The sequence below is a fragment of the Rhipicephalus microplus genome, chromosome 6 (assembly GCF_043290135.1).
Source record: "Rhipicephalus microplus isolate Deutch F79 chromosome 6, USDA_Rmic, whole genome shotgun sequence".
NCBI lineage: Eukaryota > Metazoa > Arthropoda > Arachnida > Ixodida > Ixodidae > Rhipicephalus > Rhipicephalus microplus.
In genome coordinates, this window is record NC_134705.1 from 21,903,869 (window position 1) to 21,927,021 (window position 23,153).

The 23,153-nt window shown below is 45.6% G+C and overlaps 1 protein-coding gene across 2 annotated transcripts in view; it reads left to right on the forward strand.

Annotated features, from left to right (window-relative positions):
* Positions 1–22,865, forward strand: part of LOC119167709 (tRNA:m(4)X modification enzyme TRM13 homolog) — a 423,312-nt gene extending 400,447 nt beyond the window's left edge. For both annotated transcript variants that reach the window (XM_037419234.2, XM_037419235.2), the window contains exon 13: positions 22,501–22,865. In XM_037419234.2, the coding sequence (XP_037275131.2) occupies positions 22,501–22,783 (283 nt within the window). In that variant the 3' untranslated portion in view covers positions 22,784–22,865. The remainder of the gene's footprint in view (positions 1–22,500) is intronic.
* The last annotated feature ends 288 nt before the right edge of the window (positions 22,866–23,153 follow it).

The window sequence follows — 23,153 nt, forward strand, 5'->3', positions numbered from 1 at the left end:
ATAGCAAAAAGCTTGAGCTGTAGTTGGCTGGTCAAACCTCGCTAAAGAGTGACATAAAAAATAAAAGAACAGGCGAAAGGAGGAAGACGTCAGCTCCTTCGTTCCTGCTTTTTGAGTCGGGGCGTACGCAGAGAAAGCATGAGAGAGAGAAATAGAAATGAAAAAAAAAAAGCACCATTCCACAAGTTGGAAATTGCGCACTCTGAGCCTTCTCGTCCTTACCTTTTTTCGAGCGTTTCGGTTTTTCGCGGAGGCGTGGTGCCACGCAAAGGTCTGTGGGTGCTGCTGTGAGTGCCAAAAGCGGACCTTCCAACTCGCAGGCTGCCGCGGAGATCGCGGGGGAGGGGTGGGGGTGGAAACAAGTGATGAAGCGCACCTTCCAGCTCATGCGGCGTTCAATATATCCAAAGGCGGGTAAAAATACCGTTCGATATACACGTGCGAATTTCTATACTTTTACAGAGGAATTTCAATGAGATAACTTGCAAGTTCAATATACCCGAAAATTCGATATATGTGGGTTCGATGTAACCGTGTGTGACTGCATGTCATCCAAGTAGCAAAGGCAGATGTGCCATTTAAGTTCCCTGATGACACTGTCCATCATCTTCTCAAAAATCGCATGTGCATTGCGAGGACCGAAGGGCATTACATTAAGTTTCTATAAGCCATAAGGGGTCACAAACGCCATTTTTGGATGATCTGGTTCGGCCATTGGCACTTTTCAATATCCAGAGCGCCGATCCAGCGAAGAGAAAAACTCCGCACCTTGAAGGCAATGCAACTAATAGAACGACCCTTTTTTCGCACAAGGACCACTGGCGAAAACCAAGGTCTGTGTGACTGTTGAATGACGCCAAGTTGCATCATCTTATCACCGTGTGGAGTGATATCGTCGTACTGAGCCTGCGAGACGTGGTAGGGGCACTGACGAAGCAGATCATGATGATCAGTGTCGATATGGTGAGCAACAACTGACGTGCGTCCCAACGGAGGTTGTCCATGGTCGAAGGAGGCGCGGAAACAGTAAAATGTTTTTATCAGTTACTGAGGTTGCGGTGGCAGCTGTAACAGCATCCAGAGACATCGGCGTCGTATCAGAAGAGGCATCGAAAGGAAAGATGGCGTCATAAGCGTAAACACATAAGACGCCCAATACATTCGACTTGCAATAAGGTAGAAGGACAAGGATACAGATTGCACACGTAAACGGCACTTGAACAACCTGCAAGCGTGATGACGGCAAACGGGATGACAAGGTTCTGGCGACGAGCTCATTCTTGCGATGGCATAAAAGGGGCAGTTGAATCGGGAACGGAACTGCACAAAAGAGATACTGCAGCTACCGAAGAAGCAGAGATGACGACGTCAGCGGCGACGATCACCTTTTTGGGTGAGTGAGGGAGATCTATGAATGTCGTGCTGAATGGAAACAAAACGAGTTGTGCACGAGCGCAGTTGACAACCTCATGATTAGGAGAAAGCGCAGTTGACAACCTCATGATTAGGAGAAAGCAAGTTCTATCTCAGGATGATATCATGAGATGCATGTGGAAGGACGATAAATCTGACGATGTAACACACTGATTGAATCACAACATGATCAGTGCATGTGGCAGAAGGCTGTACGTGATGCGAACTCGCTGTGAGTAAAGAAATGTCATACAGTGGAGTCGTCACTTTCCTCAGTTTGCAACATAACGCACCACCGATGACACAAATAGCGGCACCTGTGTCAACAAGAGCAGTTGTGGCGAAACTGTCCACAAACACAGCAATCTTGTTAGTGGGCTAAAGGGGCCATGGAAAATTTGTCGGTGGTGCAGTCCTTGCTTCAGGAATTGTAACTATTAGCTTTCTTCCTGGGCACGATTGGAATGGCGAAGCATTGGGGAAGGGTACCGAAGACAGGGTGAAGGAGATCAACGTAAGCTGAACTCTGGTCGACATGAGCGGGACTCAGGGGCATCATGTAACGTGCGATTTTGATTGCCGAGAAATGGTGCCGGAATGCTGAGCATCATAAAAACAGAATCTACGGCAACGACAGTAGCGAGCAACATGCCCTGGAGTACCGCAGGTGTAGTAGACGAGCCGATTATTCGAAGTACACCAAGAGTTACAGGTGCTCGAGGTAGCGAGAAGGGTCAATTTACCGGACAAACTGAAAATAGCGACCTGTAGTAGTCGGCGGCTGGACTATACGAAGGGAGCAGCAGTTGGGCACGAGGTCGGGTGACGGTCTCTGCATAAGTCAGTGGTGCAGTAACTGATATTGGGAACGCGAGCAAAGGGAAAGCCTGGCAACTTGCGTCTGAATAGCATGGTGAAGTGAGTGGTCCTGTGCTGGGGGGGTCTTGTTGATGGTGGCCACAAAGAGAGGGCTGTCGAGAAACTTCCTCCCCGATGTACTGCTGAATTTGAGGCATCCATGCGGTGGAGTCGGGGTCACCGTTTTTGCACTCCAAAGCCGAAAGATCCGCTGTTTGCATATTAGCGTTACATGTTAAAATTCGCTGCTTAAGCAGCTCATCAAAACTTTGACAGAGCTGAATCACGGCCGTGACAGTCTGTGGGTCTTTGGCCACAAGCATATGTAAAGCATCGTCATCAGTGCCTTTCATTATATGTTTTATTCTATCAGTCTCCATCATCCTCACATCCACTCGCTTACAGAGGCCGACCACATTTTCAACATAGCTCGTGAAGCTCTCACTATTTCATTGAAGTCGTCCCCGCAGGCCAAGTTTAGTGTGAAACTAGCGCATAACTGGATGACCAAAAACGAGATCACGGTCTCTTTGAAAACTGACCAGGTTGGGATGTTGGCTTAATTGGTAGTTGGTGAACCATTAAAACTTGGTTGGCCAAATTTGTCAGGTAGAAGGTGACGTGAGTCAGCTTTGCAGGGTCATTCTGCAAAGCTGACACGCTTGTACTCTGGCACGCTTGTACTCTGTCACGCTGGCACGCTTGTACTCTGTCAACCAGTCCTCGACATGACAATCTTCAGTGCCGTTGTAGACTGGTGGGTCACGCAGATGAAGTACACGAGAGCACATGGCAGACAATGGTGAGGAAGAGGTTTGTGGGTGATCGGCACACTCTGTCATTCCGGAATCAGATGGTAGCTTACGGCGGCAGATCTCCAGGACATAGAAAGGGATTACCCAGCACCTTTCCACCAAATACAACAAGCGAGTTCACTTACAAACACTTGTTATTATTATTGATGAAGCATTAGCCACAACAAACTTGTTCAGGCAGAAACCTGGCAAGCACGAGCCACATGGATGTCAACATGTTCCTTCACGCTGGCACAGAGCTGGCACGTCACTATAGCCTGGTACAATATATATATCATCATCAGCCTGACTACATCCACTTCAGGACAAAGGCCTCTCCCATGTTCCACCAGTTAACCCGGTCCTGTGCTTGCTGCTGCCAATTTATCCCCGCAAACTTCTTAATCTCATCTGCCCACCTAACCTTCTGTCTCCCCCTAACCCGCTTCCCTTCTCTGGGAATCCAGTTAGTTACTCTTAATGACCAGCGGTTATCCTGTCTACGCGCTACATGCCCGGCCCATGTCCATTTCCTCTTCTTTATTTCAACAATGATATTCTTAACCCCCGTTTGTTCCTCAATCCACTCTGCTCTCTTCTTCTCCCTTAAGGTATCACCTACCATTTTTCTTTCCATTGCTCGCTGCGTCGTCCTCAATTTAAGCTGAACCCTCTTTGTAAGTCTCCAGGTTTCTGCTACGTAGCTAAGTACCGGCAAGATACAGCTGTTATATACCTTTTTCTTGAGGGATAATGGCAATCTACCTGTCATAATTTGAGAGTGCTTACCGAATGTGCTCCACCCCATTCTTATTCTTCTAGTTACTTCAATCTCGTGGTTCGACTCTGCGGTTATTACCTGCCCTAAGTAGACATAGTCCTTTACAGCTTCAAGTGCACTATTACCTATCTCGAAACGCTGCTCTTTTCCAAAGTTGTTTTACATTACTTTCGTTTTCTGCAGATTAATTTTAAGACCCACCTTTCTGCTCTTCTCGTCTAACTCCATAATCATGAGTTGCAATTCGTCCCCTGAGTTACTCAGCCTTGCAATGTCATCGGCGAAGTGCAGGTTACTAAGGTATTCTCCATTAACTCTTATCCCTAACTGCTCCCATTCTAGGCTTCTGAAAACCTCCTATAAGCACGCGGTAAATAGCATTGGGGAGATTGTGTCCCCCTGCCTTACATCCTTCTTGATTGGTATTATGCTGCTTTCTTTATGAAGCACTATGGTAGCAGTTGATCCCCTGTAGATTTCTTCCAGAATGTTTATATATATTTCATCTACGCCCTGATTTCGCAGTGTCTGCGTGATGGCTGATATTTCTACTGAATCAAACGCCTTCTCGTAATCTATGAAGGCTATGTATAGTGGTTGGTTATACTCTGTGAATTTCTCTATTACCTGATTGATAGTATGAATGTGGTCAATTGTTGAGTAGCCTATTCGAAATCCTGCTTGTTCCTTTGGTTAATTGAATTCTAATGTTTTCTTTACTCTGTTACCAATTACCTTTGTAAATAGCTTGTATACTACAGAGAGCAAGGTGATCGGCCTGTAATTCTTCAAGTCCTTGTCATCTCCTTTCTTATGTATTAAGATGATGTTAGCGTTCTTCCAAGACTCTGGTACCCTTCCCGTCAGGAGACACCTCGTAAACAGGGCGGCTAGTTTTTCTAACACAATCTGTCCTCCATCTTTCAGCAGATCTGATGTTACGTGATCCTCACCAGCAGCTTTGCCTCTTTGGCTCTTTGCATGCTCTCCAAAGCTTTTCTGACTTCTTCTATCATTACTGGTGGGGTGTCATCTGGGTTACTGCTAGTTCTTATAGTATTAAGGTCGTGGTTGTCTCGGCTACTGTACAGATCTCTGTAAAACTCCTCCGCTATTTTAACTATCCTATCCATATTGGTAGTTATTTTGCCTTCTTTAGTGCATACATCCGACTTTTGCCTATCCCAAGTTTCCTCTTCACTGCTTTGACGCTTCCTCCGTTTTTCAGAGCGTGTTCAATTCTCTCCATGTTATACCTTCTTACATCGCATACTTTACGTCTATTAATCAACTTCGAAAGCTCTGTCAGTTCTATTTTGTCTGTTGTACTTGACACTTTCATGATTTGACGCTTCTTAATTAGGTTCTTCGTTTCCTGGGAAAGCTTGCCAGTGTTCTGTCTAACTACCCTGCCTCCAAATTCTACTGCACACTCCGTAATGATACTCGTCAGATTATCATTCATTGTATCTACGCTAAGCTTGGTTTCCTCACTAAGAGCCGAGTACCTGTTCTGTAGCGACACCCTGAATTCCTGTACTTTCCCTCTCAGTGCTAGCTTATTGATTGCCTTCTTGCGTATCAGTTTCTGTAGTTCCTTCTTCAAGTCTAGGCGAATTCGAGACCGTACCATTCTATGGTCACTGCATCGTACCTTGCCAACCACTTCGACATCCTGCACGATTCCTGGGTGTGCAGTCATTATAAAGTCTATTTCGTTCTTATTTTCGCTATTAGGGCTCCTCCATGTCCACTTGCGGTTTTCTCGTTTTCGGTAGAAGGTATTCAAAATCCGTAAATTATTGCGTTCTGCGAATTCTACTAGTAGCTCTCCTCTGGCGTTTCTAGTGCCAATGCCATAATCTCCTACTGCCTGGTCTCCAGCCTGCTTCTTCCCTACCATTGCATTAAAGTCGCCCATCACTATAGTATACTGTGTTTTTACCTTACTCATTGCCGATTCCACGTCTTCATAGAAGCTTTCAACTGAAGCGTTATCATGGCTGGATGTAGGCGCGTAAGCCTGTACTACCTTCATCTTGTATCTTTTATTCAGTTTAATTACGATACCTACCACACTTTCATTAATGCTATAGTATTCCTCTATGTTGACAGTTATGTTTCTGTGAACTAGGAGCCCCACTCCCAGTTCTCTTCTGTCTGCCAAGCTCCGATAGCAAAGAACGTGCCCATTCTGTAGCACCGTATAGGCCTCTTCTGTCCTCCTAACCTCACTGAGCCCTATTATATCCCATTTAATACCCTCTAGCTCCTCGAATAATCCAGCTAGACTTCCCTCACTAGATAAGGTTCTAGCGTTAAACGTTGCCAAGTTCAGGTTCCAATGGCGGCCTGTCCGGATCCAGAGATTCTTAGCACCCTCTGCTGCGTTGCAGATGTGACCGCCGCCGTGGTCAGTTGCTTCGCAGCTGCTGGGGACTGAGGGCCGTGAGTTATTTGACGTATGCATGTGGGAGGTAGTGGCCAGATACTGGACCAGGGTGGCCAATCCTTCTCTGATGAGGGAGTGCGTTCCCGGCGGTGGTTACCGGTGAGGCCGCACCCCAAGCCTCTTAATGCAGTTCCATCAACACGCAGATTTTTTTTTTAATCCGGTTGGGAACTGCGGGGCACCGGGATTTGAACCACGGACCTCTTGCATGCGAGGCGGATGCTCTAACCACTACGCCATTGTCGCACAATATATATATACATATATATATTACAATATATATGTGTGTATATATATATATATATATATATATATATATATATATATATATATATATATATATATATATATATATATATATATATATATATATATATATATTGTAAAGAATGAGGTGAAAAGACAACGCCTTTATAGTCATCCAGCTGTTCTTTATCTAACATCGTCTTCCTCTGTTTCGCACTGGCCGAGTGCCACATGGCCATGACTGCGATTGAGTGAAGCCGCTTAAAATGTCCCTATTGATCGATGCGTGTGGCGTCGCTGGGGTTGGTCGATAGAACACTAGGACTGGGCTCAGTGTTTTTTGGATAGCGCCCCTGGTGAACGGCACTGACTGCATCGCAGTGGTCTGCCCTGCCCATGCTGCGCTTTTGTTCAATGATCTGCAAGAAATGTAGCTGGAGGATGAGACTGACTGCATCACTGTGGCCTACCTCGGCCATGCAGTGGCTTGAGTTGACGATGTACTAAACATAATTCTGATGGACGGCATTCACTATGCCACGGTGCTCAGTGTTTTGTTCACTGTGATATCTCCTGGTGAGTTTTTTTGGTGACCATCTGAGAGGTGGCTTAACCTTTTTATGAGGAGTCGTGGATGTAGATATATGGCTTCGGGAGCCATCAAGGAAGCCACCAGCACACATGCGCTGTAGTGGCATGCATCATGTGTCTGCTGCTTGGATTTTACTCAGCAGAAGGTGTTCATCTGCTGTCAAGGGCTCGTCCGGCCTCTGGACAACACTCATGTCAAGCATTAGAGGAGGCGGTCTCTCCACAAGTGGAGTCCAAGACATTGACTTCTGTTGCTCAGTAGTGGTCTTGGTTTCTGTCAAGGAATGTTGTGAATTGAATCCAGATGCAAAGTCGGAGCTCTGGTTCACAAAGTTCGCCTTGCAAATTGCGTCGGTGTCTATTTTAGGGCGTACCACGAAGCTTGCTGCGAAGGAGCTGCTGGAAAGGCTCTACTATTTTTGGGTAGCTTCTCAGGAGCTCGAAGTCCAAGGGTAGAAATGTTGGTGGAGGGCACGGTGAAGGCATCGTTACTTTTCTCTTGACCTCGGTCACCAAGAGAAGACACGTTCATAAGAGCCGGGGCTGCACCCTTGAGGTGTTGCATCTCGCAGCTCCCAGGAGTTGGACCCTCTGCTGTCAGGAAGGTGCTGCTAGCGTCTAACAGCGGCTGAAAGACAGTAACCAGTCGGGCGCACCTGTCCGGCCAGGATTGTTGTTTGATGCCTTTCTAGCCCTGCCATGCCTTAGCAGTACTGCGAAGGCTGTAGATGGCAACTGTCCATTTTCGATGTTGCAGCCAGGCATGAAAGGTGGTGAGAGAGTCGACGGTCTTGAGCCATTCAAAGATGTCATCCTGGATGCTGCGTAACAATAGTAAAACGCATGGAGCTGGCGATGGCGGGATGTGGGCGAGAATCCTGATTGTGCCCAGACCAAGCAGCCAAGTTGCTCTGAGAGTTCGGTGAGGAAACGCCAGAGCTCGCGGCAATTCTAGGGTCAGCTGGCCGTAAAGTCATGTGCAGAGGCTACAGCTAGCATTGCATTGATGGCGTTCAATTTGGGCAAGGCTGCAGGTAAAAGCTGGAACCTCAATGCTACTAGGGTGGTACTTGTGACGCGAAGTTACGCAATGGTGTGCTGCAGCTCTGCGAGACGCTGTCAGCTGCTTTGATTGGAGACACAGGACCATCATCCGTGGAGGATACAGCGACTCGGGTTCTCATGGTCGTAGGATGCAGGACCAAGGACGTGTGGACGGCGTCCCTTGGAGATCCAGTATTGGTCAAAATCGTGGCAACGGGACTTTAGAAGTGTCTACGGCATTCCCAGGCAAGCAGACCCCATGTGATGTCATGTCAGGACTTGGCACTGTAGGGTTAACGAAGTGATGTTGAGCCGCCGAGGAGGCCAGGACGCCATCCGCGGACGATGCTTGCAGCACCGACAAGTTGCCAGGTAAGGAGGAGGCATGGGTGCTGTCTCGAGGCGAGAGGAGCCCCTTCGCAAGGTGGGCGCGAAGTATCGCGTCGCCGGACAGGTTTTCCAGAACCACAATGGAGGCTTGAACGTCGTCTGCTGGTGGTGGAATCGACGCTTGCCGAGATGGTCACCTTGTGGGTTCCATCAGCGAGGAAGCGCGACGGTGTGCCTCGGGAAGACACGGACCTCAAGCTAGCAGCGGAGCTTCGCCAAAGCCTTTCGACGACTGCACCATTGTAAGAAATGAGACGAAAAGGGAATGCCTTTGCTTCAGGCTGGCTGTTCTTCATCTAACATCGTCTTCCTCTGCTTCGCGCTGGCCGAGCGCGAGAGCCAAAGCTCTATTGCCGCTTTTTTCATCATTACAATATATACTGTATTTACTTGCGTAGAAGGAGGAGGAATAAACTTTATAAGAAACCAGCAGGTCTAGTTGGCCGGACCAAGGCCTCTCATGAGGGGACGTCAGGTGCTTGCCTCGATGCCGCCTCACAGACTTGGTGGGTCACCCAAGTTTGGTCGTCAAGAGCGGGGCTCTGCAAAGCCTCATGGAGCTTCGACGAAAGTGTCGTGGTGTTAGTGTGTCTGTACTGTGCCGGGTAGTGTGTCTGTACTGTACTATAAAGTAAATAGGAAGAAAGAAAAGTGGGTGAAAAAATAACTTGCCGTGAGCAGGAATCGAACCTACGACCTCGGAATGACGGGTTCGATGCTCTACTACTGAGGTATGCATTCCTTGGCATTATTGTCTGTTAGATCTCAATAATATTGTGTCAGAACACGGAAAAACGAGCCCTTAGGTATACACTTTTTAGTATACACACTGAAGTGCATACAGATGCAAATAATGTCGGCCTCAGATCCGTCCTTGTGCAATGGCAGGAATGTATCAAGCGAGTGATTGCCTACGCTAATCGTACGTTATCATCGGCTTAAACAAACTATTCCACCACAGAAAAGGAATTTCTGGCTGTCGTATGGGCCATAGCCAAGTTCCGATCGAATTTGTATGAGCGACCGTTCAAAGTAGCCACCGACCACCATTCTTTGTGCTTGCTTGCAGGCCTCAAAGACCCCTCAGGCCGCCTAGCTCAATGGAGTCTCCACTTACAAGCATTTGACGTTATATGATTTACAAGTCAGGACGCAAGCACACGGATGCTGAATGTCTATCACGTGCCCCAGTCGAGCCGATTCCTCTTGCCAAACAGACGACGAAAGTTTCCTCATGGCTGTCACAGCCTCTGACTTGGCTCAGAAACAGCGTGATAACACAGAACTTCGCCCGATCATCGACTTTCTCGAGGACAAGCTTGAACAGCCACCAGGAACATTCAGGCGCATTTGGCCCCGCCGCGGTGGTCTAGTGGCTAAGGTACTCGGCTGCTGACCCGCAGGTCGCGGGTTCAATTCCCGGCTGCAGCGGCTGCATTTCCGATGGAGGCGGAAATGTTGTAGGCCCGTGTACTCAGATTTGGGTGCACGTTAAAGAACCCCAGGTGGTCAAAATTTCCAGAGCCCTCCACTACGGCGTCTCTCATAATCAAATGGTGGTTTTGGGACGTTAAACCCCACAAATCAATCAATCAATCATTTAGGCGCATTATTTCATCATTTTTCCTGCGTGACAATGTCCTGTACAAGCGGAGCTTTGATCCCAACGCTCGAACCGCGCTACTGGTCGTACCATCTGTGATGTGAGACGACATGCTTAAAGCGTGCCATTACGAACCATCCTCCAAGCATTTAGGGTTCACGTGCACTCTGGCTCGTATCCGCCACGTGTACTACTGGCCCAAACTGTCCCTTACTGTCAAGCACTACGTCAAAACCTGCCGAGACTGCCAGCGTCGCAAGACGACTCTGCCCATAAAACCTGCTGGCCTTTACACCCTGTAAAGCCACCCTGAGAACCGTTTCAACAAGTTGCATAGACTTGCTAGGTCCATTTCTGAAATCTTCAGCGGGGAATCCCTGGATTGTAATTGCGCCTTACTATTTAACCCGTCACAAGCACTCTAACGCGGTACAGCAAGCGATGTCGCGGATTCCTTCATTCATACTGTCGTCCTCCGCCATGGTGCACCGGCCATGGTTCCAACCGACAGAGGCACGGCCTTCTCTGCCCGACTGCTGGAAGAAGTGATGTCACTCAGCGCCACCGTACGTCGCCTAACGACAGCTTACTATCCACAAGCTAACGAATTAGCAGAACGGCTCAATAAGACCATCACAGACATGATTTCCTTGTATGTCGACGTGGACCATAGAAACTGGGACAGTGTCCTCCCTTTCTTAACTTTCGTATATAACATTGCCGTGCAAGAAACTACAGTACTTACACCTTCCCGCCTGTTCACGGCCGCGAAGTTACTACGATCTTACATGCCATGCTTTTACCCGACATCTTTATGACCACCACCGCAAATGCCGACCAGTATGCGCAGTGCGCCGAAGATGCTCGACAACTAGCTCTCTTGCGTATTCGCTCCCAGCAACAACACGTTGCTCATAGGTACAACTTTTGCCACAGAGAAGTTATCTACCACCCCATAAATAAAGTATGGCTCTGGAGTCCCGTACGCCAACACGGCCGCTCTGAGAAGCTCTTGCGTCGTTATTTCGGCCCTTACCGGGTTCTTCAGTGCCTCAGCGATGTAAACTATGAAGTTATCACAGAGCCCAGCATGTGGTCCTCCCGTCGTGGTGCCAAGCCGGACATCGTCCACGTGGCTAGGATGAAGCGGTATTAATCACGCTGAAGACTTTGTCTTGCTTTCATACATCTGAAAGCATCGACTCGATGCTTTTCGAAAGGGGGAGTAATGACATGAGCATGTAGTGGGTTTCTGGCTGTTGCGTGGCCAGTATCATCGTTACTTGTGCGTGTCAAAAGATTTGGTCAGCAGAAAGACGACAACAAACTCGCGCTGCTCAATCGAAGCTGTTCTGCTGTTCGCTACACTGTTATTTGCACTGATTTATTACCATGATAATATTGTCCCATTGCAATGCAAGCAAAAGATGACATGTGTGCCGCAAACCATCAGCACACATGTCGCCAGCCGGTCTGCAAGTATTACCTTGCCCTGATCGTCCGTTTGGGCGCATAGGTATCGATTTGTATGGACCACTTCCTCTGACGTCAGCTGGTAACCGCTGGGCCATCGTCGCCGTAGATCATTGAACGCGATACTCTGAAACCACCGCTCTCTCTGCGGCTACTGCGCGTGATGTTGCGTACTTCCTACTGCATCGATTCATACTGCGCCATGGTCCACCCCAGAAGCTTCTCAGCGATCGAGGCCGTGTCCTCTTGTCAGAAGTCGTCAAAGCCATTCTGAGTGCCATTCTGTCCACCGCAAAACTACTGCTTACCACCCGCAGACGAATGGTCTCACCAAACGCTTTAACCTCACCCTCGGCGACATCCTTTCAATGTACGTCGTTGCCAACCACACGAATTGAAATACCATACGGCCCTTCGTCACCTACACCTACAACACTGCCCTTCAGAGCATGACCGATTTTTCACCTTTTTCTTGCTGTACGAAAGGCACCCGTCACACACCATCGACACGATACTCCCGTACACGCCGGATCAATTTGAGTGTGCACCTATTTCTGAGACAGCCAGGCTTGCTGAAGAGTGTCGCGAGCTTGCCAAGACTTTTACGGCGCATAAGCAAGAGCGGCAGAAGAGTATTCGTGATGACTCGGCCACTTCTGAGCCCACGTTCCTTCCTGATTCTCTTGTATGGCTCTCAATCTCGACCTCTGTAGCTGGCCTTTTTTCCAAACTACTCCCGAGATACGAAGGTCCCGACCGTAAGATCGAGCGCACATCTCCAATCAACTATCTGCTTGAACCAATTGAAAACTCTACGGACATGCGCCGTCCCGGGCGCGACATAGTTAACGTGGAACGCCTGAAAGCTTACTATGATCCGCTAATAGTGACAAGCTGTTAGGTCGCCAGGCAGCTCCCTCTTCGACCCCGGGGTAATTGTAGAGAAGCCTCCGAACACTCAAATGTGTCGAACTCTCAAGTGCTTTCTAGTGGGTCAACCCAAAAAGGACGCCGCTCGCGCGGAGAGTCCGTGCTTGGCTGTTACTGTCGCCATTGTGTATGCTCGCCGTGTGCCGGCTAATAAACACGCTAACAATACATATATATACATAAGGAACTAGACATGTGACAGGAAAATAAGAACACGAAAATAAAGGGTTTTTAGAGACAAACATTAAGATAATCAAATTCAATAGGGTGCAACGCTATCGACGCCCTCGCAATTTATTCATCGCCCATTCTATAGATGAACGCCTCTTCAATTTCCCGTTCTGTTCATTGCCTAAATCTTGTAGAGCGCTCAGGTATGTTGATGATTACCGGATATTGGTGCAGGACTATGGGTGCATAGATACGAGGGTGAGTGTCATGAAAGTATTTAAACAACTAGGGCACGGTCATGGTGGGTGCGGGCTTTGTTTCACATGTGAAGTGTTGAGTAATGAACGCATACAGCTTTTGGACCATTGTTTGAGTTTCGCCGCGAGCTATATGTGTTGGATCCCCCTAGTGCCCTCAATTGATTGATTACGGGTCGGCGAGCTCGGAGGTTGTGAAAGATGGTGTCCTACATGAGGGTGCCACTCGGGAAGTTCTGATGGAAGGAAGCTTTGTAAGACAGCTCATGGGATTCAGGATTTCTGGAACAACACATGGCGAAAGGCTTTTCCGGAAAATGAAGAGGAAAACGAAGGGGTTACATAAACGCTCGGAATACCACATTGGTCCATCAGTTAGTATTCCGCACCTTCACCAGGTATCTCATGGTTTCAAAAATGTAGGGGCCAGATATAGTTGTAAAGTGGTTTTTTTAGGTGGAATTAAGCTTGGCCAGCTTTGTCCGGCAGTGCATGAGATGTTGCATAAGCTAGGTCAGGAGAACCCCAGGTGCAAGATCAAGCACCAGAAAAAAGTTTGTCGACTGTGGTAAGGTAGTGGTTTACAACATACATCTGTCATGTGTGAAAAGCTACGTCCCACAGACAGAGTGCTGCTTAAATAATAGATTATTCGACCGCTGAGCTTCTTTAAATGGACCATCGTGTTCGAACCTTTCGCTGCATTCCAGGGAGTGCGGCTTCGTGCCTAGGTCAACGGAAGCAAGTTTGCTAGCAAGATGTAAGGAAAGAACAGAGCAGGAAATTGAAGAGGCATTCTTTATCTATAGACGATTTTTCGCAGCTTTGCCCGCATGCTACTATTTTTGATCACGTGACCTAAACTGGCCTTCTCCCAGCCAGTTGCCTAAGCAAACACATTCGGACACTGAAGCGACCATGGCCGTAAGCGCCGGTATCAACATGGCAGTACCTGTGCAGACGCGACCAACCGCTTTGATTCAAACTCACGCTTGCTACTCGCCCACTGTCGTCACAGCAATAAATAAATGGTGTACGGTAATATGCTACCATTTCGTGTTACCTCACACTGGGAAGAAGACAACAGGTATCTACTGTCTTTAATAAGGAGATTTGCTGTGTTAATTTAGCCATGCCTGCTAAGCCTTGTCTCTGAGATTTGAGAATGAATCTAGAAAACTGTGAAATACAGAAGAATACTGTGGTGTCGAGCATTTCATGACCTCCGATCAGTTTCGATGGGATGTGCCGCATAGCGCCATGCAGCGGCTATACAGTGAAATCTCGGTAGAACAAACCCTACATTAACGAACTTTTCAGGTTAATAAACTTTTAAAAAATCCCACACTGACTGCTAATAGTTTCATTGTAAAATTATTTCACTACTGCGTACTTCAGAATGCCGAACTTTTCAGAATAACGAGCGTGAATTTAGTTCCGCATTATATTAACAATGTCTCAGTGCTACGAACTTATGTTCTGAAATCCGTTAAGACCACTGGACCGGTACGCAAGCAGACGACAAAGCGAACGGACGCCTTGCTTCTCGAAAGCGGCGCGACTGTGTGGAGAAAAAAAAATGAAAGGGCATCTTTCTTTTCTTTCTTTTTGTTGAAACGCCGACGCTGCAGTTTACAAGCGGGCGCAGAGGCGAGAGCAACACGGGAGGGCAAGGTCAGCAAGGCAGAGTGGGAGTTGCAGAGCAAGAAGCATGGGCGCGGAAAACCTGGCACAGCGAGAGAGCGGAAAACGAAACACGAGGAATCCTTTTTTAGCACTTTTTTTTTTCTTCCAAAGAGGTGATGACAGCCGTGACGCTTCGGGTTTTTCTTTGGAGGCCTCGTTTTTTCAGTCGTGTTCATCTCTTTTCGGTGATTACTTATCGTGTCCGCAAGGCAAGTCTGCGTTCGCGCTGCGGTGATACTACAAATGAGTTCATCTCTGCTTGCGACGAAGAAGCGGGAGCAGTTTTCTCTAAGCAAGACAATGGATATTATTCGGCAACTGGAAGGCAAAAAGCAGGCTGTTGTGACCAAAGAACCGAATCACACCACAGGAATGTAGATGAGCTGGAGGCCTTCGCACTGCAAAGTTCATGCTGCTCGCGCAAAAAAAAAAAAAAAAATCACAGACTTTTTTAAAGTAAATGTGCATTTTTCGGTGTTTACTTGTGCATTTTTTTGTTTTTTCTCCTGAAAAACGAATTGAAGGACCCACCGTTGTAAAGGTAAGTCGTTTTGGTCGGTGAAAAATAAGTATTTATGGTTAATTTTGAGCTTTCTAACGACGTTTCAAAATAACCAACAAATTTCCGCGGTCCCCTGAAGTTCGTTATACCGAGATTTCACTGTATTGTGAATCATTGCTACGCGCTAATGCGCACTCTCTGAATAAAACGTTCCCTCCCTGTGCTCGGCCTAGTGTGGTGCTCATTACAGCTTTCCGGCACTAACAGGCCTATTATCTCCGTCGAACGGTGCTACTCTGCTCTTCCGCGGCACGGATCTTCAGTTCTCGCACACACTTGTTCACTCCCTAATGGTTTCGTTAGAACTCTGTGGTCTTTTCTTATTGGTTCATTTTTACGTTGACTCTTTGCGCTCACGCCCTCATGGCCATATTTATCGTCGTCGTCTTCTGTGAGGTGATGACCAGGCATGGATGGCCTGACAGCCCTTGTCACATAGGAAACCGTCATCTACCTTAATAAGGTTGTTTACTACTACTACTGCCTCGGCCACCACTTGTGCGCGTTCTTAACTTTTTGCTGTTGCTCACTTTTCGAAGATGTGCATATTAAACGTGCATTGCTCTCGTTACGCAGGCACCTTTTTCATTTTAGTTTTTATTTTAGTTTTCATTTTAGTTTCATTTTAGTTTTCAGAAAAAAATTGCCGTTAAGTGTGCATTTTGCACCATACCACAATTTCATTACATATATGTTCTTCCGTATAATTCATTACATCATCTCAATGTTCATATTCACTGAACATCCGATGCAGAAGAAGGAAAAAAGAAAATATGGACACACCTAATGCATTGTGAAAGCATGCACACACCGAAACTAACCTACTTGGTACATCACTCATCTTTTGTTTTTTTACACATGTACACAATCATGTGAAAAAACTATGCAACCCATCACACTACCCATTGCATGCAAGTCCCACTCTATTCTCACAAAATACCTTTTAGTTGTCCGTAATCACAATGTAAAAGAAGCCACCGAGTACTCAACGCTTCCCAAACAAGATGCTTAACAGCCCTAACAATTCGACAAGATAAAGGAATCAGGCGCCTGTGAAAAAATTTTCGACTATAGGCTCGTCTGAACCTAAAGCTGTGTATCATCAGACCCTCATCCTTTAAGTCGCTTGCATCAATGCAGGAATGGCTGCGTGCCAGTTGGAAGCATTGCCTCCAGGCACGCCAGTACAGCAGCGTCTGAATGACATTCTTTCCAGGAATGCCTTGCTTGAACCTATAAGCTGCTAATGGTTCAGACGCTTAAACAGAGGTGACCTATGCAATAGAAGATGCCAGAGAGCATCAGTCGGCGTCGTCGCTCGTACAATTACAATGACCTTGTGAATTATTATTGCCTTCCGGCTCGCTTTCCATCAATTGAGCTATTTCTTTTGTTTATGGAAATTTCAACCCTTCTATCTGGGTCATCTTGACTGCCTCCATTATCACATAGAGCTGACGGACATTGCAAGTCTATTCTTTGCGCACTAGTATTTCTGCATACCGTTTCGGTTCTCCCGGACAACTCGCTTCAGCACTAGCTGAAGACGTTAACCTGACTCCATTTTTCGCAGGCTTGCTTACAGGGTACTCTACCATACCCCTGTCATATGATACCACATCCTGCGGTACACAAGAATCGGCGGCCACTACCTCAGAGATTTCATTGTGGCCAATACTGTCATTATCGCAGACGACCTTCACCACTCCTTCGATGAAGCCATTCAGAGGCAACCCTACTTCTTGGCAGTCGCCGTCATCCCACTAGTTACGTTTTAGTGCTCCTTCAACAGAGTTAATTCTAGGTGATCAGTCCTACCTTTTCATTACATGTGCCCACCCCGTGAGGGTCACTCCGAACGGAACTACCATGTTTCAAGCTTGGCAGGCTGTCCATCGCTTCAACAAGCTCCGCAAGACTCCTGCTTTTTCGGCTGCCCACCTTTCTGTCTTCCTCTATCTGAGCAGTTCACTCTAAAGCAAGGCTGTCGCAATGCTCGAGAATAATCTTGCAGGAATTCAATTTGCTCCAGCAAACTCTGCTATTGGAGCGAGCATTACCACCTGGCTAACCCCCCTGCATCTCTGACTACGTCTTTTTGCTCATCCCGAGTTCTAGTCTCTGCTCAACTTCTCGCCTTTCTTATACGAGCTGCTGCTTCTTTATGCATGTTTCATGCTCTAGCTGCTCCTTACTAACCCTACGCTCCATTTCGAGATTTTTCTTCTTTGCCTTTCGCTCTGCAACCTGTTCCTCATGTTCTATACTTTCTTCATACAGTACTCTAAACTTCTCTCCCATAAGTCCCATTCTATCCGCCATTTCCAGTAACTCCCACGTGTCCGTCATTTCATCGGGTCTAAAAATCTACTTGAAAAACAAACGACTCGGTTCTGTCTCTGCAGACACCAATTTGCTTGTTCTACCACTCCTTATATAAACTCCTTGAGACCCATACCAGATCTAAGTGCTTATCATGGTTCTGGCCGCATCCAAAAGTATGCATGGAAAACAAACGTCTTTATTCGCCTAAGATGTACCTCATTTTTACCGATTGGAAACCATGTAAGACCCAGTAGACGCCGTCTTCTACGTCTCAAGGTGGAGTCTCTTCCCACATTTTTTTTTTTTTTTTTTTTTTTTTTCATGTTTGCCTAGCGTTGGTAAGGGCAGTGTTTTCGGGACTGTACTTACACAAAAACTCATTTTTTTTTTTTTAGGGTCACATTGGATGTTTAAACTGAATGTCTACTGCAAGCACAGTTGTTAACATAATTAATCCTTTTGTGAGTCAGGAAAGGGCCCTCTATGCGTCCGTTGGGAAACTATGTAGCTATTCACATTGTTTATTGTCCTGCTGCTGCTTTGTATGGGAGGGCTTTTAAATTACCCACTCGTTGCTCAATTCACATCTTTTCTGGCATGATTCTATGCCTCACAATATATGAGGCGGGAAAGAAACTCTTTTCACTACATTTTTTTCACCCAAAGCACTTTCAACAAAGCTTATTGTGGCTCTGTGGTAGACCAGCTGCTTGGCACACCTGGGTTCAATCATCACACGGACTGGGAAAGTTTTGTTATTCATTTTATTTGCATCTGTCACGAATTTTCGGACGTGAATGATCATTTTTCACTCACAACCAACGACACTGATACAGACGTCGGAAATCTCGTGAAACGAGTGTTTTAACGTGCTTTAATGAGCATCTCTGCCTAGAAAATAAGATTCTGTTCGGGAAAGCTCGAGAGGTGAAAGCAGAAAAAAGTGGGAGTTTGCATGGGTATCTCAGGGCCAGATTCTAATGAGAAAAGCTGACAACTCGGCGGTTGAACATATTCAATCTGAAGGTGACCTTGCCAAGATTGCGTAGGTGCTCGTGTTCAATTAAGTTCTGTATTTATAAATATGCTTAATCCTTCATATACGAAAAAACAGAACTGTTATAAGTTCTCGGTTTTCCACTGCAATGTTCGAAGTTTACGCAGGATTATAAACAATCTGGTCACCTATATAGCACGGTTAGACTTTGGTTTCGATATTAATGCTTTGAGTGAAACATGGTTGAAGGCTGATGAAACCATGAGTATGCAGGGATTCAGGCTACTATTGCAGCCACGCAACTTGAGTGCGCGAGGAAGTGGTGTTGCCTTGTTTATACGGGACAATAATGCGTGCAATGTCTTGCTTGATGCATCTGTTACCAACGCAACTATAGAAACTCTGTTTATCAAAATTGAAAGATGGAAAGTTATTGGCATTGTATACCGCCCGCCCGGTTCTTCGATCAAAGCGTTCCTGAAGGAATTTGAGTCTGTGCTTATGAGAGTTTCCTGCATGCACTACAATATTATTGTAGTTGTTGGAGACTAATATTGACCTGTCATCCGATACCTCGAATGAGGACACGCTCTTCTTGAAGTCCTTTAACTTGTGTAATGTCATAAATGAGCCAATGCGTATCACTGACACGTCATGTACTCTTATTGATCATGCCTTCTGCAATGTTGGCAATGATGTGCATGCTGGTGTGCTTCCTGTTCCGATTGCCGATCACTTGCCCATTTTTGTTACCCTTACAAATGAGCCTATCAATACGAAACCTTCTAGGGGAAAATTAACTACAAAGATTGACTATAAGTTACTACAAGACAAAATAAGTCAAATCGATTATTGCACTATGTATGACGAGGATGTAAATATAAAATACAATAATTTCATATGCTCTCTCAAAAATGCTGTGTCACAAAGCACCACCACAACTAGTAGTAAGTATGCCAAGCCACTCTGTCCTACGATGACACCTAGTATTCTAGAAATATTGAAACAAAAAGACCATTGGTATCACAAGTGGAAGCAGCAGAGAACCAATTCCTATTACTTAAATCAATTCAAATGCTACAGGAATAAGTCAGTCACCCTAATGAGGAAACGAAAAAAAGAATACTATGCTACGCTTATCAAAGAAGCTAGAGGCAACACCAAGCAAATTTGGGTAATAGCAAAATCCACAGTTGGCCTTGACTCAGATAAACGTGTACTGCCTGACGATATAACTCAAGACACGGTAGATCGCTTTAACAAGTATTGGGAGCAGTTTCCTGACACTACAGATCACACGCATCCTATAAGACCAGTTTCTGATAGTTTTGCCATATTTTAGATAGAAATGTCCCATATTATGTCCTTAGTAAAAAAACTAGACGCCAATAAAGCGGCTTGGCTCGATGCTATTACAGTTAAATTAATAAAAAATAACATAGACATTCTGGCAGACCATTTGCTGCACATGTTTTAACACTGGTAGGACTGTGGTATATACCCAAATGAGCTTAAGTTGGGCAAAAAGTCGTCCCTGTATACAAAGATGGAGACCGATCAAGTGCCTTAAATTACAGACCGATATCTGTGTTAAGTGTAATTATTACAATGTTTGAAAAAATTCCGTCAGTGCAAATAACATCATTTGCATCCAAACATAATATAATTTGCTCAAACCGGCATGCTTTTCGAGCACACAGGTCTACATCTACTGCAGTTTTGGTATTAACCCAACAAGTTAACAAAGCCTTGAACAACAATAAGATAGCCGTCGTAGTTTTCTTAGACATAAGGAAAGCTTTTGATTCTGTCAACCACAACATCATGTTAAGTAAGCTTCATGACTATGGTTTTCGAGGCAAAATTCACCAGCTTCTTAAATCATACCTATCCGACCGACAGCAACGAGGAGTGATTAATGGTGTCGAGTCCTTTACTCAATGAATAGTCTCTGGGGTACCACAAGGCTCTGTTATTGGACCCACTCTTTTTTCCCTGTACGTTAACGATTTTCCCTCCATCCTACTATATTCAGAAGCTTTAATGTACGCAGACGATACGGCACTAATCTTTGTTGGTGACGGCTTAAGAGACATCAAAGGTAAAATTAACGAAGAGTTACAGAGAGTACAAGTATGGTTTGAACGAAACCACCTAAATATCAACACAGAGAAAACTAATAACATGGTCTTTCACTCTAGGAAAAAAGAACTCGACTTTGCAGGTTTCAACTTGGTTTTAGATACGGCACTGCTACAGCCAGTAGCTTTGTTTAAGTACTTAGGGGTCATGTTTGACTCGGACATAAACTGGAAATCGCATATAGAAAAGACATGCTCCAAGCTAGCATATGGGTGTCACACGCTACTAAAAGCCCGTGAATGTTTTGGCGCATCGATTTTACATTTGAAATGTATTAGCCGCCTGCAAAAGAGGGCAGTCCGGATTATCACATACTCAAACAGGATGGATACTGCAAAACTATTGTTTCAAATGATGTGTGTACTTCCAGTGGACTCTGTTCACGTGTCCAGTGTTGCTGATATAGTGCATGGAATAATAAAATGTGATGACCCATTCCCATTAAGCACCTTTACGTTACCGCGCGCTGTACAAGAGATGCAGTGGATCACCGCTTTAATTTACCGGTAGCCAGAAATGTCTACGGTCGAAGGCTCATAGAATTTCATGGCGCTCTCATATGGAAGGCGATGCCGACTGATGTGAAAGAGTCTAGAAATTTTTCATTGGCCATGAAGCATGCACTTCATGCGAACTTTCTAAGTAATACGACTGTATAGTCATTTAGTATTATTAATATTATTATGATTATTATTATTCTAGTGCTATTATTATTCTTTGCTATAAATAGCTATGTTCTGTGCTATGTTTGTTTGTATAGTTCATTCATGTTTTTGTTTGTTTTTTTTTTCTCTTTTTAAAGATTGTATCCAGTTTGATGTTCTTTGGCGCTGTGTAACCGCTTGCGCAAGTATGTAGGTATGTCACACAATTGGTCCCTCTACTAGCCAGTTAGGCTATGGGACCAAACAAGTGTTTGCGAAGTTTTTGTTACATGGATGTGAAAGTTACAATTTAAAAAAAAACGCTATCGCAATATATTTACGTTTTTGTTGGACATGATCGTATGTTCAACAAAACTTGTATATCCAACACAAACTCGTATGTCTAACACAAACTGGCATTATTAGCTTGCAACTGTGACGAGCACTGTGTGTGGTTGTGACGGAAGAAAAGGAGGCGGAAGGGCTGTGAGCGCGGCATTCAAAAAAAAAAAGTCAAATGCAGTGTGAAGGCTTAGGTCATAAAAAAGCCGTCTTAGGTCGCCTCGTGACATAAGAAAGCCTGTTTGAAACGAACCTGTGGCACGTTGATCGAAGCATCACTGAAAAAATCCAATAGAACAGTATACATAACGCAATCGACACTCCCTAATGAGCTGCTCAATGCTATATGTCCACACTTGGTCCTAATCAAGTGGAATATGAACTGATTTTTGCTTGTTTAATGAAAAAATAGCCTTGTCACGCTGATGGTCCCATACATTAGAAACATTATCAGATCGAATTTCTGGCCATGTTGAGCGCCACACTTGTCAAAAAAATAAAGAAGTGCGAACTGAAGATGCGGTTAACGTGGAGCTTCATCGTACATGCACATCTTGATAGAACGTGCCACGGTTGTTGTTGTTGTTTTTTTTTTTTGCCCTCTGAGGCGATCAGTTTCCTTGGCCTTGTGAGACCATCTAGCCAGAATGGCGTAAGCAGGCGACTGCTTCTCATTATAGTTGGCGAAATGTGCTCAATCAGTGATGTGAACTCGTTTCTCTCTTCAAGGAATGCTATTTGTACAAAAAATTTTCTGTATCGGTGAACTCTTGTGTCTGATTTTTTTGCATGCATGCAGGTACTTATGCATGGGCCTTTCTGTTGAGCGGCGTGCCGAGGTGGGCCGTCGTTGCAAGCTCTTACTGGACTCGGCCAGGGCGAGGTACTTGTCGGCAAGGAGGCTCACTTCCCGTCTGGTATACTTCATCACGCCGGACGTGACTCCCGAGAATGTTGCTATCGTGGCCACTGTTCCTGATGTAGTAGCCCAGATGAGAATGTCATCCGCTACTTTTCAACTGTCTGACACACCAAAGGAAGAAAACTTGTGTAGCGAACGGCAGCTTGAGTTGGACAGCTGAAAACTCTTCTTTACCGCAAGATGTATTTTCTTGCTATTCACGAGAGTGCGCAAAAATAAAACATGCTGCAGTGAGAGCCTTACATCTCTGCCCTCTCCATTGCTATGACAAGGGCCACGTCGTGCTTATTTCGTGCGTTTTGTTTTTATTATGTTCGACATGGGCATAGAAAAAATGTTTGACTTTAAATCATCGCATTGCTTATTCACTAAATACCAAACATAGTTACCTTTACTGCTTCCCCAGAACCGGTTGAAAATAGCTTGGCTCTTAACTTCCTTTGTTTAAACATTTGTGAATACAGTGAAAAAGCTGGGGACTCTCTCAAATGGATGTGCTGAAATAGTCGAAAGTACGTTGAAGGGACAAT